General features: G+C 44.7%; 1 protein-coding gene across 2 annotated transcripts in view; it reads right to left on the bottom strand.

The window, feature by feature from the left end:
- PRKCZ (protein kinase C zeta) overlaps positions 1–15,906 on the bottom strand; it is a 245,692-nt gene that overhangs the window by 79,433 nt on the left and 150,353 nt on the right. For both annotated transcript variants that reach the window (XM_030185630.1, XM_030185629.1), the window contains exons 8-10: positions 6,424–6,505; positions 5,375–5,427; positions 2,250–2,438 (exon numbers count right to left, since the gene is read on the bottom strand). In XM_030185630.1, coding sequence (XP_030041490.1) covers positions 2,250–2,438; positions 5,375–5,427; positions 6,424–6,505 — 324 coding nt within the window. The remainder of the gene's footprint in view (positions 1–2,249; positions 2,439–5,374; positions 5,428–6,423; positions 6,506–15,906) is intronic.

Here is a 15,906-nt window from a genome sequence, read left to right as displayed (position 1 = left end):
TGAATGGGATGAAGATCGTTACATCATCAGCGTATATGTATGGGTTGAGGTTTTGGTTCGATAGTAGTTTAGCCAAGGGTATCATCATTAGGTTGAATATGGTCGGTGAGAGGGGGGATCCCTGTGGAACTCCGCATTCAGGTATCCAAGTGGCTGATGTAATCGAATTTGATGTCACTTGATATGAGCGTGTAGTTAGGAACCCTTTAAACCACTTGTGAACGTTGCCTCCGATACCGAAGTAATCAAAGGATGTGTAATAGAATTCCATGATCAACCATGTCAAAGGCGCTTAACATGTCGAATTGTAGAAGTAGTATGTTCTTGGCGGTTGCTATCATTTGAATTTGGTCATGAGCGTAACCTGTTAGGGTTGAAGGATACAAAAAGCTAGTACTTCCCATGAGGTTTAGTACACTCTGGATTTTACGCTAGAGCACACTTGCAGTCTAAGGTATAAAATGCTGCTTCTCCAGGATGAGTGTGTAGCTTAGGAAAAAAGACAGGAAGTACAATGGACTGATGTCCGATACCACTTCAGGGAGGAATCTGGGGTGGGTTCGGAGAACAACTATGTAGTGGTAGAACCTGATATAAAGCAGGTGTGCTACAAGAACTTGAAGTTCTCTTACCCGTCTGGCAGAAGTAAGTGCTATTAAGAACAGTACTTTCCAAGTGGGGAACTTCAGAGAACAGGAACAGAGTGGTTCAAATGGAAGTTTCATTGAGAGCTGTGAGGATGACAATAAGGTCCCATGCTACCGGAGGTGGTTTGATAGGAAGTTTGGTATGAAATAAACCTTTCATGAATCTAACCATCCAGGGATGAACAGAAACTGGCTTATTATCAGCCTTTGAGTGGTAAGCGCTAATAGTACTCAAGTGTACTCTTTTAGTTCTGAGGCCAGAATTAGAAAGATGGAGGAGGTACTCCATAAGGGAAAAGATACCACATAGTAGGGGCCCAGTCAATGCAGCCACATCCTTCAGACATATCTGCAGTGTATCGGTGACCTGGTCTCAGCTTGATAGAGGTAATCACGTCCCATCTGGTTCCAAGGAGGGTGAGCTACCCTCACACTGGTGGTACGTCAAGGGCATCAGTGACAGAGGTGCTTCAGTACTCTCAACCCTGTGCTTTGAGGGAGATCGATGCTTCTTGGCTTCAACATGATGCACTGCATCAGCATCCCTCAGAATCACCAGGGATAAGGCAGCCTCTATCAATGCTCAATGTTGAGGAAGGTTGAGTCCTTTTCAATTTTGATGCATCTCCAGTGTTCGATACAGCTCCCAGAGGGATAGAAACCAGGGGCGTTGCCAGACCTCATCGGGAGGGGCAGAGCCCAAGGTGGGGGGGGGGGGGGGGGACACATTTTAGCCTGCCTCCCCGCTTCCGCCTTCCCTATCGCCGCTTCCAACCCCCCCCCCCCCCCCCCGCCGCTGCTAAAGTACCTTGGCTGGCGGGGGTCCTCAACCCCCGCCAGCTGAAGCGTTGGTCTGTCCCGCGATGGTCTCGTATTGCCTCTTCTGTTTTCAGCGCGCTCTGCACGCTTGTTTTAATGAAACTGAACATGCGTGAGAATGCTCAGTTTCATTGAAACGAGAGCAAGCACGGTGCCACTGAAAACAGGAGAGGCAAAACGAGACAGCACAGGACAGACAAATGCTTCAGCTGGTGGCTGGTTTTGCATGATGGCATCAGGCAGATAAGTATGCACATGTGCACTATGGTGCTCCCAAAAGCTTTGAGAAAGTACACTGGGGAACACTTCCGGTCTGTGCTCTGTGGGATGACATCATAAGTACATAAGTATTGCCATACTGGGAAAGACCAAAGGCCCATCAAGCCCAGCATTCTGTTTCCAACAGTGGCCAATCCAGGTCACAAATACCTGGCAAGATCCCAAAAAAGTACAAAACATTTTATACTGCTTATCCCAGAAATAGTGAATTTTCCCCAAGTCCATTTAATAATGGTCTATGGACTTTTCCTTTAGGAAGCCGTCCAAACCTTTTTTAAACTCCGCTAAGCTAACCGCCTTTACCACATTCTCTGGCAACGAATTCCAGACATCGCCCAAGAGAAAGAATATCTACATTCTACTTGTCCTCAGAGAAATAGAAGTTACTGAGCTGTGAAATAGAATTTGATTCTTGGACTCCTCACTCCAAGACTTAGGCTGTAACCTTTAGATCAAACTTTGCTCTATAAAACCTTAGTTCTGAATGCGTGTATGGGCTCTTACCTCATCATCATGCACCAATTCTTTTTTAACTACTTTCATGGCATAAATCTGATTATTCTTTTTCAACCGCACTAAAAGAACTTTGGCATAGCTTCCTCGTCCAATCACTCGGATTAGGTCAAAGTCCTGAAGTCCAAGGCCCTGAGATATTTTAATTCCATCTATCCCATCAATGACTGGCTTGATATCCTGCAAACATGTGAAAAGAAATGACAAATCAAGATGCACTCTTGCTAAAATGAAAATGATAAAGTTAGATAGTATTAATTCTCACTGACATATTACTTTCAATAAGAGTGGTGGCATATTAACTGACACAGAGAAACAAAATTAGTAAACGCACATAAGAAACGGTTCACTGTAAGCCAGAGGTTCCCAAACCTGGTCTTGGAGGCACCCCAGCCAGTCAGGTTTCAGGATATCCACAATGAATATTCATGAGACAGGTTTCCATGCACTGCCTCCACTGTATGCAAATCTCTCATATGACTATTCATTGTAGATATTCAGAAAACCTGACTGGCTGGGGTGCCTCCAGGACCAGGTTTGGAAACCATTGCTGTAATCAAATAAATTTTCCCCTATCCTCCACACAGCATTCAAGCACTACAAAAAATGTAAATGCTTTCTTCACATCACAGTCATTGCAAGATTTGAGTGATTAAGAATGGTCCCTGTCGAAGTCTTCTGGCCAAGACTAATAACATATACAGTATTAGAGAGTCAACACCTCGCCATTCGATAACATGATGATCTGATTAATACCAATGCAGAGAACTAAACCTTCTGCTAAATAAAAAAGGGGGTGGGGTGGGGGGGGGGGGCAAGTAAAAAGTTTATTTTATTCTTGCACTTCCTGCCCGACTACTACATAAGCTCTGGTAGAAGGAACCAGACTGGCTTAAAGTTCAGATTAGAACCAGGATTTCTCAGCATGCACATATCCTAACACACAGAACCTGAATGAGGATTTAAAAATACATAAATAAAAATCTGATTATTTTTTTGTCCTGTGGTTTTCCTCACTTTTCACCAAGGAACCACAAAGGGGTACTTCCTGTTCTCTCAGCTTTACAGCATGTTCTTGCTAATGGTGCACACTAAAAGCTGCTCACTGGCTGGAATAAGGCAACTTAATGTGTTTCCCCTAATGCAGTGTTTTGGTTTTTTTTTGTTGCATTTGTACCCCACGATTTCCCACTCATAGCAGATTCAATGTGGCTTACATATTATATACAGGTACTTATTTGTACCTGGGGCAATGGAGGGTTAAGTGACTTGCCCAGAGTCACAAGGAGCTGCCTGTGCCTGCAGTGAGAATCAAACCCAGTTCCCCAGGACCAAGGTCCACCACTCTAACCACTAGGCCACTCCTCCACTAGCAACATTCCATGTAGAATCTCCAATAGTAGCAACGTTCCATGTAGAATCTCCAATAGTATCTATTTTATTTTTGTTACATTTGTACCCTGCGCTTTCCCACTCATGGCAGGCTCAATGCGGCTTACATGGGGCAATGGAGGGTTAAGTGACTTGCCCAGAGTCACAAGGAGCTGCCTGTGCCTGAAGTGGGAATCAAACTCAGTTCCTCAGTTCCCCAGGACCAAAGTCCACCACCCTAACCACTAGGCCACTCCTCCACTGTTGCTACTAGTTGAGATTCTACATGGAATGTTGCTATTCCACTAGCAACATTCCATGTAGAAGTCGGCCCTTGCAGATCACCAATGTGGCCGCGCAGGCTTCTGCTTCTGTGAGTCTGACGTCCTGCGCAGCCTTCTACATGGAATGTTGCTAGTGGAATAGCAACATTCCATGTAGAATCTCCAATAGTAGCAACATTCCATGTAGAATCTCCAATAGTATCTATTTTATTTTTGTTACATTTGTACCCCACGCTTTCCCACTCACGGCAGGCTCAATGCGGCTTACATGGGGCAATGGAGGGTTAAGTGACTTGCCCCGAGTCACAAGGAGCCGCCTGTGCCTGCAGTGCGAATCGAACCCAGTTCCCCAGGACCAAAGTCCACCACACTAACGACTAGGCCACTCCTCCACTCCAGGTTCCCAAACCTGGTCCTGGAGGCACCCCAGTCAGTCAGGTTTTCAGGATATCGACGATGAATATTCATGAGAGAGATTTGCATGCAGTGTATACAAATCGCTCTCATGAATATTCATCGTGGATATCCTAAAAACCTGACTGGCTAGGGCACCCTCCAGGACCAAGTTTGGGAACCACTGCCCTAAATGCACTACTGAATAGTAGGGGTGAATACAGCCAAAAAAACGTTTAACAGGCTTCACTATAAACCAAGTTTTCGCAATTGTCATGTTTTTTTTGTGTTTCTTTTTCACACACAAATCCGGTGTATATGCGTAAATTCATAGGTGTAAGAGCATTAAGAGAGACTTTTTTGTGTGTATTTTAAAGTTTTAGTTGCCTATAATAAACAAATGCAGATCCCTACTGAACAGTCCCAGGTATCTAGAGAAAAACCATCTAATCTGCACTAATATAACAAAGCTTTTATCTTATTTTGGACTGTTATGAATTTTTGCCAGGTCATTATGTTTTAACTGCAATTTCATCAATTTTTTGCTGTTTTGTGTCTTAGAAATACACTAAAATGAAATTGAATACAGAACTAATGGAGTCCATTGACACACATACATATATATATATATACACGTGGATGAAAAAATACCCTGTCAGGATTTTCTTGGTCCCCCTGCTATGTCCTGAAATTATGGAGTGAATTGAAGACAAATTTTAGAGACGCGCACAAATGATGATCTCTTACGCCTACTTCTTTTTTCTTAAAAAAGTTAATATACTTTATACAACTTTATATGTCTTCAAGTCTAGGCTTAAAGCCCACTTCTTTGCTACTGCTTTTGACTCCTAACCATGACTCTCTTACTCAACACCCTCACTTATCACCCCCACCACTGCAATTTCCCCACCCCTAGCTGTCTGTTCGTCTGTCCAATTTAGATTGTAAGCTCTGTTGAGCAGGGACTGTCTTTTCATGTTCATTTGTACAGCGCTGCGTAAGTCTAGTAGCGCTATAGAAATGTTTAATAGTAGTAGTAGTACAACGTTGGACATTTTGCAAACTCACCTCTGAATCTTCTTTAATGTTATCATGTTTTCTGCTGGAAGGAATGTAAGAAACTAGAGAAAAGGAAAAGAAAGAGCTTATGTTCGGTACAAAACCAACAATCCTCACTTTATACCCGAATCAGCTAACCTCAAAGTTTGCCTCGGTGTCTGCTACTTCTGAATGCTTCCATTTCTGGAATCTGGGTGTTCTGCCTCTATACAATTCTTAATCTTATAAGGTTGGAACTGAATGAAACCAAGTCAAGACCTACATAAGTACATAAGTAGTGCCATACTGGGAAAGACCAAAGGTCCATCTAGCCCAGCATCCTGTCACCGACAGTGGCCAATCCAGGTCAAGGGCACCTGGCACGCTCCCCAAACGTAAAAACATTCCAGACAAGTTGTACCTAAAAATGAGGAATTTTTCCAGTCCATTTAATAGCGGTCTATGGACTTGTCCTTTAGGAATCTATCTAACCCCTTTTTAAACTCCGTCAAGCTAACCGCCCGTACCACGTTCTCCGGCAATGAATTCCAGAGTCTAATTACACGTTGGGTGAAGAAAAATTTTCTCCGATTCGTTTTAAATTTACCACACTGTAGCTTCAACTCATGCCCTCTAGTCCTAGTATTTTTGGATAGCGTGAACAGTCGCTTCACATCCACCCGATCCATTCCACTCATTATTTTATACACTTCTATCATATCTCCCCTCCCCCTGAATACAAATGTCCTTGGACATGGCCAACAATTGAGAACACCTGGTTTCGTGTCCTGACTTGGGATCCAATAAATCTAAAGGCAAACTATTATCTCTGTATATCTTATATATAACAGTTAATGGCTTCTCATTTCAGCTTGTAGGGGCTGTATCAACAATTGCGTAGTCTGCCTTCACATGATTTTTTCCCCCAGACTAATGCAACATTAGATCTCTCTCTCTCAAATGTATTTTTTAAATCAAATTAACTAAATTAACTTCCTGCACATATACATTAAAAAATAGAAAACATCCAAGTTGAAAAAAGCGTTGAAGCCCATAAACATGACAATAAATTTGCCTACTTCCATCACTGTCTTCAGAAGGAAGGTCGGCTTCATCATTTTTATCATCTACTTCAGGCTCCTGGGAAGGCATGACCGAATCCTGACAAAATACAAATACCTCTATTAAATAATGAAAACAAGAAAGTTATGTCTAGCTCATGTATTAAAGTAGTAAGTATCACTTTTGTCATGGGAATGAAGGGTTAGAAATATCTCTTAAAACATTTCAGCAGCTGTGCAAATTAAAGGTTAAAGGTTATAGAACAGATATGATGGATTGGAACAAAAGGAAAAACGAAGAGAAATCTAGATTAATGGAATTTTATAAACCTTCTGATAGGGGGTCACGTGATGCTCTGAAGAGAGGAAGAAGTGGTCCCTAATTTAGCTACAAAGTCTGGCAAACAGATGGCTAGAGTCCCAAAAAAACTCTAATTCGAAAGGAGAAACTTTATGGATAAATATTTGGGCACTCCAGCGAAAAGTATGGCGAGCAGAGGGGCAAAAAAAGAAAAGGAAAAAACGAAGGCGTCAAGCGGCGCAGAGGAGGGCCCGTTGCAGAGTGGAAGCGCACCGTTTACAGCAGAGCAACTACAACAGCTTACAGAGGCGGTGGGAGCGGCGATGGAGCCGAAGCTGGACAAGCTGTTATCTACAAGTTTCGAACCTGGAAGCGCTCCTCACAGATACCATTCAGAGAACCGGAGAGCTGGAAAAGAGAGTTTCAGAGGTGGAAGATGCTGTAGGCCTCGCCACGCTTCAAGTAAAAACACTTACCACTGCAGTTGAGACACTAACGGTGAAACTAGACGACCTGGAGAACAGGTCTCAGCGTGGAAACCTAAGAATAGTGGGCCTGCCAGAATTGGTGAGCGATTGAGTGCTTTCATCGGTGCTCGAAAAATGGCTAGCAGAGGAATTTGCGTTGTCAGACCATGCGGGGAATCTCTGTTTGGAACATGCCCATCGGATAGGCCGGCTACAAGATGGCAGACAGTCCCCACGCATAGTAATACTCAAAGTGCATAATTATGTGCATAAAGCAGAAATATTAAGAGGATTTAGGCAAAAAAGAAATGACACTAAATTCAATGGACACCAGATCCGTATTTTTCAAGACTATTCTGCGGCACTACAGGAAAAGAGGAAGAGATTCACTCCATTATGTCAGAGGCTTCATGAGCTGCACGTGACATTCATGCTGATTTACCCTGCGATTTTGAAAGTTAAGAATGATGGAAAATGGAGACTGTTTGATAACATCCCAGAAGCACAGAAATATGTGACAGAACTGGAGGAGGGAGAAAAAAGCACAGCTCATGACAATGGAAGCAGATAAGTTGCTAAAGGGAAGTGTGCTCTCTTCTGTACCTTGAGTGGCGTATGTTGGGGGCTGAATAGTGGGTATCTTGGAGCCGGTTTGGGTGATTGTATAATGTGGGCAGGGGCCAGGAGGCATGGAAAACCCTATATACCCATCCAGTAGTGATGGGTCGGGCAGTATGGGGACTGAAGCAGGGGATAACAGTGGGGGGACGGAGTTTGGGGAGCGAAGGGGGGGTTCAAATTGTGGGGAATGAGGGGTTTTGGGAGGGAAAGGATGTGAGTAAACGAGGGCAGGAGTCATGGAGATCATGGAGGCAGGGTAGACACGGGAAGGAATTAGCTGGTGGACATTTTTTAAAAATGGTGCGATGTGAAAGGGGTGCTCCAAGGGGGGAGGCTGGGCTCCCTGAGGAGGCGTGGTAAGAGACTGATTACTCAGGATACTATGACGCGGTGTCATGGCTAGTGGGATAGGAGGGGGAACACGTCCGATTTCTTGGAATGTGGGCGGGATCACATCCCCGATCAAAAGAGCAAAGATCTTAGGAGCACTGAGAAGGCATAGAGCAGGCATAGCTTGCATTCAGGAAACGAGATTGTCCAAAGAGGAACATTATAAACTTAAGCGGAATTGGGTGGGGGAGGATTTTTGCTCCTTGGCCGCTGGGAGGCGGGGGGGGGGGGGGGGAAGTAGCCATTTTACTTCATAAGTCCGTGGCTATCAAGGCTCAATTCTTGTTTGCGGACAGTGAGGGGCGCTATGTGGGAATACATTTGAATTTACAGGACCAGACGCAAATACTGGTGGCAGTGTACGCGCCGTAGTCAGAGGAGAAAATTCTTTTTGCTAAACTGTTTGCAGAGTGCCAGAGGCATGGAAATGATCCTATAATAGTTGCAGGAGACATGAATCAGGTCCTGGACCCTCAGCTTGATAGGTCAGAAAGTAGGGCTGGAAGAGGGGCCCTCGGGCCCACTCTGTTGGATACTTTTTGTGGAACATTGGGGTTGGTGGACCCATGGAGGTTGTTACATGAAGAAGAGCGAGATTTTACACGTACCTCGAGGGCCCACCAAACTCTGTCTCGGATAGACTATATTTTTGTGTCGCAGAGGCTGTTTCCCCAGATTTTGAACGCTACGATCGGCCCTGAGGAGGTCTCAGACCATGCTTTAATTTGGGTGGATTTGGAGTCACAGCCTTATTTCCGAGAACCGGGCGGGTGGCATTTTCCGGAATACCTCTTTTCCTATCCAGAGTTTGCGGATTTCGCAGTCTGTAATGGACAACATGCGGATAATCCTAGTCTGTATTGGTCTACCACTAAAGCGGTCATGCGGGGAGAGGTGATTGCATTTGTAACTCAAAGAAATCGGCAACTATCGCGGAAAATTGTAGCGCTAGAAAGGCAGGTTAAATTAGCAAAACGCAGATATACTAGGAATCCCACCCAGCCTTTATACGAATCCCTCATAGCTATCAGGACACAGCTGAATAGTCTGCTTCACGAACGAGCTATGCGGTCGACTGTGGTGCGGAAATATGCACTGAGTAGGCATGGAGACCGACCGGGAGGCTTATTGGCGCTTTTGATTAAGGGAGCTCGTCGGCCACACTCTGTCGGCGGTGCGTGGAGAATCGGGAGTGAGTACATCTAACCCTGCGGAAATTGCGGAGGTCTTTCGGAAACATTTTGAGAAGCTATATGATGGAGAGACAAGAACTGCAGATATAAGGGGTAAGATTCGGGAATACTTGGTAAGGTCGAAAATGCCACAGTTGGCAGAGGGGCAGTTGAGCTCTATCGACACATCCTTGAATGCAAAGGAGATTGTGAAGGCGATTCAGGCTCTGAGACTGTACTAGGCGCCGGGTCCAGATGGCTTTTCAGGAGAGTTTTTTAAACTGCTTAAAGTTCAGGTTGTGGGACCTCTGATTGGTATGTATGAGGCGGCGATTGCGGCAGGACGCTCCCCAGGTATGCCAATGAGGCGCTGATCAGCTTGATTCCGAAGTCGGGTAGAGACCTAATGGAGCTGGCATCTTACAGGCCCATTTCGCTGATCAACGTAGATGTTAAAATCTTATCACGGGTCCTGGCTGAGAGACTGGCCCCGGTGTTACCATCTATTATTGGGGAAGAGCAGGTAGGATTCGTTAGAGGGCGACAGTCCATGCTTAATGTGAGGAAGCTGATTGCGGCCCTGATGGAGGCTCCCATGAAGGCTCCTACTGGGCTGGTGATTAGTTTAGACACGGAGCGAGCCTTTGACAGGGTGTGGTGGCCATTTATGTTTGAGGCCTTGAGCTGGATTGGATTACAGGGCTGGTTCTTGCATGCAGACCCGAGGGTGAAGCTGTTGGTGAATGGGATAAGGACCAAAGAATTTCTGATAAGGCAGGGAACGCGACAGGGCTTTCCGCTGTCCCCCCTGCTTTTCTTGATATCCCTGGAACCCTTATTTTGTGTGATACGAGCGGAGCCAAAAATTGCAGGTATGAGGGTTGGGAACAGTATATTGAAAATACTGGCATACGCAGATGATCTGCTGCTGTTAGTGGATGCACCGTGAACTTCGGTGGCTTGCTTGATAGAGGAGATTTGGAGATATGGGGGGGCTCTCGGGATTTAGCGTGAATCTTTCCAAGTCTCTGGCACTTCCAATATCGGATATCACGCGACAGAGATGGGAGGGTTCGTTCCCCTTCCAGTGGGTGGAGGGACGGCTAAAATATTTGGGGGTCACAGTTCCCACGCAGTTGTCCACAATGTACGAGAAAAATGTGATGCTATTGCTGTTAGAGACAAAGCGCCTTCTGGGACTATGGGGGTCCTGCCCTCTTTCTCTCACCGGACGTGTAGCCTTATATAATATGATGGTGGCACCTAAGTGGCTTTATAGATTTCAGATGCTGCTGTTATATCTTGGGGGGGGGGGGGGGGGGGGGGAGAGAGGAGAGGAAGCTACAGGCAATACTCAGAAAGTTCTTGTGGAATAACAGACGCCCTAGAATCTCTTTGGACATAATGTGTAAACCTAAAACGCATAAGGGAATGGGATTACTTAACATTAGGTATCTAACTACTTCTTGTGCTATGAGACATGCGAGAGACTGGCTTGTGGGAAGTCAACAGTTCACTGATACACGCCTGGAGGCCTCCATTACTCCGGGGGCTCATCTCAGCTGGTTAATGCACACGACCAAAACGAGAACTACTGAAGGACCTCTGAGGAATCCGTTTGTGAGCTCGGAAAGAGCGATGACACAGCCACCATTTTTCAGCAGCGGCAACTCCCTTTGTATTACTGAATTTAAACCCAGATTTTCCAGATGGAACCTCAGCCAGAACATTTGTCAATTGGCAGCAGAAAGGGATACAATTTCTTTACCAGCTACTAAATGAAGAAGGGCAGTTAAAGACTTTTGAGGAGTTAGAGAGAGAATATGGATGGCCTGCATCTGACCTTTATGCATATCTGCAGGCACGGCATTATGCCCATTCACTAGGTGCTGAAAATTTAAGTGAGGACGTGCAAGATATTCTCTCCATGGCGCTCACGCTTGCTGGGGTCACAGAATGTGGTGCCATTACGCTATCATCACAGGCACCTCCTCGATTCCACAGAGGACATTGACTATCGGAGGATAGTGAAGAGTTGGGCGCAGGAGCTGGAAATTGAGTTTACTGGAGACATGCTACAGAGTTTTGTGCTCTCAATTTTACATAGATCGCCCTTTATTCGGAACTGGGAACAACAGTATAAATTTGCACTGAGGGTTTATATTGCGCCGGCTACAGCACAGAAAGCAGGTTTTGGCTCGGGGGCGTGCCCTAAATGCGGGATGGACTTGGCAACGCTGGGCCACATGTTTTGGCTCTGCCCACAAATATGACAGTTTTGATTGTCGATTCTGGCAGAAATCAGACGATGTTGGAGGCGACAATTGTATGACAACCCACTGATTTTGTTTGACATTTGTAACATTACAAAACCTATCCCATCTGGATTTGTGGGTTTCCTGCAGAAAGCTTTGCTGATTGGAAAGAAAGTAATATTGCTCAACTGGAGAGAAGCACATACACCATCCAGAGACTTGTGGAGGCCATAGATGACAGAACTATTACATATAGAGTTGTGTGGGGTAGTTCAAAAAACTCCTTTCAAAAAACTTGGGAAAGTTTTGGGACACCAAATGGCGAAAAAGAAAATACTTCAAAGACTACAGTGGAGTGTCTGGAAACCTGGTCACTCTGCAGATTTTACGAAAAAATGATTGGTCAGCAGAAAAGAAACCGGGGGGGGGGGGGGGGGGGGAGGGATAATATACTAGGGGGAGGGGAGAGGGACAGGGGGGAAGGAAGGGTGGAATGGGTAAAGTTATGTAAAAGTAAAAGTTATGTTGATGTTCAGATGAGCAGCTACCACTTGGGGCTGCGGTTGGTGTTTGCTTGATCTTTAATAAAGATGATTTAAACATAAACTTTCTGATCAATATATCCAACAATTAAGTAAACTGGCAAAAATAGGGGGGTGTTATAGACCCTTATCCAGCCTTGCAATTGAAGATACTATCTATACAAAGGATGCAGTTTTTGAAAGCAACAATCATTAGAACAGGGAGAGATCCAAAAAGCATTAAAAGCAAGCATTAGTTTGAACTATCTTAAAAAAAAATCATTATTGTTGATAGGAGAGGTAACCAATAGCTATCAAATCTATGGCTGGTAATGAAAATGATTTGAGGTATTTGTCTCACTATCTAATTATAAGATATTCTAGAGGAAGCTAGGGCTTGGATTAAGGGCAGTCAAGATTTCACTCTGGATATAGTATGGAAACAGTGTTAATGGCTTTGTTAGAGGACAAACTATATTAACTATGGCTGTCAATAACTTCTGTCAGCTCACCAAATGAAACCAAAGAATCCAAGACCTGACCTATACCAGACTATAACAGTAGTAAAGGTATATAATGTTTTTGGGACCTCAGTCACCTTGCCTCCAATTCCACTGAGGATTCTTTTGAGAATTAGGTAGTCGACCGTGTCAAATTGTAGCAGAAGTATGTTTTTCCTGTTTGAGATTTCCTTTTTGAGTTGGCCAGTAGTGTGATCAGCACTGTTTCAGTGCTATGATGGGGTCTGAAGCCTGATTGGGAGTCATGTAGTATGGAGAATTTGTTAATGTAGTCAGTTAGTTGGTTTGCCACTATTCCTTCCATTATTTTGGTTGTTATTGGTTTGGATGACACCGGCCTGTGGTTCGAAATGTCATTGATGTTTTTCTTGGTGTCTTTCAGGTTTGGTGTAAGCAGGTGGCTTTTCCCGCTGGATGGTGTAGGTCACAGAGTATCGGTATGTTGTGTTCGCTTTGGATTGGGGTTTCAGAGATGTTATTAGTGTTAGAGCTGATAGTCCTATTATTCTTGTGATGAGCATTATTACCTCTTTGTGGTACAGGGGACGTTGACATGTACTGGAATTCTGATTTTTTTTTCTTATTCTCTTGGGTGTGTATGGGTGTGTGTAAGTATTTGGGTAGGTCTTCTCTTGATTAGTGTGTGTTTTCGTGTGCGAGGGTTTTGGAGAGACCTATGTGCTTGAGTGTACATTTGAGTATGATAGGTAAACCTGTAATTAGTTCTGTGCCCGATCAGAATGACCCTCATGCAAAGTAGGGAAGAGAGGGGGGCATACTAGACTAGAGACCATGTTGAATAAAATAGTACAGTTTACATATGCTGCCCTTTGCCTTGTATTTGGTGACTTGAGGGCCTCTTTGCAGTTTATGCAATAACAAGGAAATTGAGGCTTGTGGGCTCTAATTCTGTCAACACTGTAACTTTACACATGCGCTGCCTTAATTGACAGGTTTTATGCTTTCTATGAGAACATCAGGTCTGTAAACTGTTGCAGCTTACTAGGCAGATTATTCCATGAGACTAGAAATAGATAGGTGAAAAATATATATTTCTGCTTGTTGATTTCTGTTCCTCGAGTTCTGTTAAACCAGTCTTACTTGGTGGAGTTGTGTGTCCCAGCCGGCAGAAGTTGAAGTCTTCCAAGTTACATCAGTGGTGGGAGAGGGGCAGGGGGGTGAGGGAGGAGGAGTTCATCCTGCTGTAGAGTGGTTAGGGTCTGGGGTCTTTGGGGTACACGAGCTTAGGTGGTATCTTATGGTGGGTGCTCCCATTTTCCTCGCATTGGTAGGGGCTATTGGAGTGGGGTTTTTTTCTTTGCACGTTGGCCACCTCATTCGTAGCACCGCTGTGCATAGGGAAATCACCTTGCATGGCTGTGCCTTGGTTCTGGTTTCTGTCCTCCTCGATTGCAGAAGTCTGAGAGGCCTGTTGCAGGTCTGTACTCATCCACCACATGGCCACTCCAATACTGGGTGTGCTCTGTCATGCGGCACTGGGCACATGAGAGACTCCTTCTGGGGAGTGAGTAATTGAATGAATGAATGGAAAGGCCCTGCGCCGCAGGTGCTGAGTGGTCCTCTTGTTAGCCTTCTGTGGAACCGGTGTCCTCTCCTCCCTCGGTCCCCTCGGCACTGGGCGCACTCTGCCACACGCTTCACTACGCTTGATGTTACTGCTGCTAAAGATGTCAACTCCTGATGAAGCCCGATTATCAGGTGAAATGGGACCTGTCAGGATTACTATCAAGGTAAGTGTTATTTTGATCTGCTTTTCAAAAGGATCATAACCAAAAGAAAAACTGTTATTTATTTGCATAGAACAACTATTTTGGGCCTGTGTAGTGCTTGTTAAATATTAATGAAAGTCATAAGAGGACATCTGAAAGCTTGAGAATTAATATAGAGTTTGATTGAAAATTTAAAAAGGTGAAAATGAAGATTTTTAAAGACTAATGATAAGAAGAGGAACACAGTTGATTGAGAGCAGATGAATACAACCTGTCTGGTTGTTGAGGTCTTTTTCCTTCATAACTAAAAATTATAAAAATTGGAAATTTTCACTTGTTCTGGTAACTGAATTGAACCACATTTTTGATTTGAAGGCCTTTCATTTTGGTTCTATTCACATCTCTATATTTTGAGGTAGGGGCAACCACCCAGTGCCTAGAAAACAGAGCAGGAAACATGAACAGAGCAAGAGACCATAGCTTCCAGAGTCAGGATATTACCATGCCAAAAGTTCCTCAAATGGCTTTTTTTTTTTTTTAAATTTTTGACTTAAAGCAGCATCTTAGCCTTCACTTTATAGCTCCTACCGTGTTTCCCCGAAAATAAGACACTGTCTTATATTAATTTTTGCCCCCAAAAATGCGCTAGGTCTTATTTTTAGGGGCTGTCTTATTTTTCGGGGAAATATCGGGGTTGGCACGCCCGCCCTCCGTCGCTCCCGGAACTAACCTTAAACGCCTCCTTTCACCTTCGCAGCAAGCAGCAGCAGGGCAGGCCACTCCTTCCTTCCATGTCCTGCCCTCGCCTGACGTAACGTCCGCAAGGGCAGGGCATGGAAGGAAGGAGAGGTCTGCCCTGCTGCTGCTTGCTGCGAAGGTGAAAGGAGGCATTTAAGGTTAGTTCCGGGAGCGACGGAGGGTGGGTGGAGGGGGGCCCGGTGACCTCGGGTGGGGGGGGAGGCCTTATCCGGCTCTCGGCGGCCCTGCTTTCAAACAAAAATTTGCTAGGTCTTACTTTCAGGGGAGGCCTTATATCTACCAATTCAGGAACACCTCTTCTAGGTCTTATTTTGGGGGGATGTCTTACTTTCGGGGAAACAGGGTAGATAGAATAAGGTATCTCCTAGCCTAGATCCGCTAGCCTAGCAGGAGTAAGGAATAGCTGCCTCAATCCTAGATGTATCCTTTCCATTTTTTTTAAACCCAAAAGAGTGGCTGAAGAGACCAGTCTGGCTTGGACAGTCAGACAATGGAATACGAGGGCAAGGATTAGTTATGAAAAAAAATGGTAGGAAAAAAATTCTCTCTTCAGTTTTATGGTCACCCACCTTGAATTGAATCAGCTGTTATTCTGGTCCAAAAGGACAAGCACCTCTGGACATTCCTGTCTTCTCTTCCCATTATTCTCTGTCTATTCGGGATCCTCCTAACTGTTGGATATTCACTTGTGAATAGCAGTCACAAAAAACTGTTTACAGTAGCACCAACACTAAATTTGGCCAGTGCTAGGAATAGGCAAACTC

The sequence above is a fragment of the Microcaecilia unicolor genome, chromosome 13 (assembly GCF_901765095.1).
Source record: "Microcaecilia unicolor chromosome 13, aMicUni1.1, whole genome shotgun sequence".
Lineage (NCBI taxonomy): Eukaryota > Metazoa > Chordata > Amphibia > Gymnophiona > Siphonopidae > Microcaecilia > Microcaecilia unicolor.
This window is presented reverse-complemented; position numbering and strand designations above follow the sequence as displayed.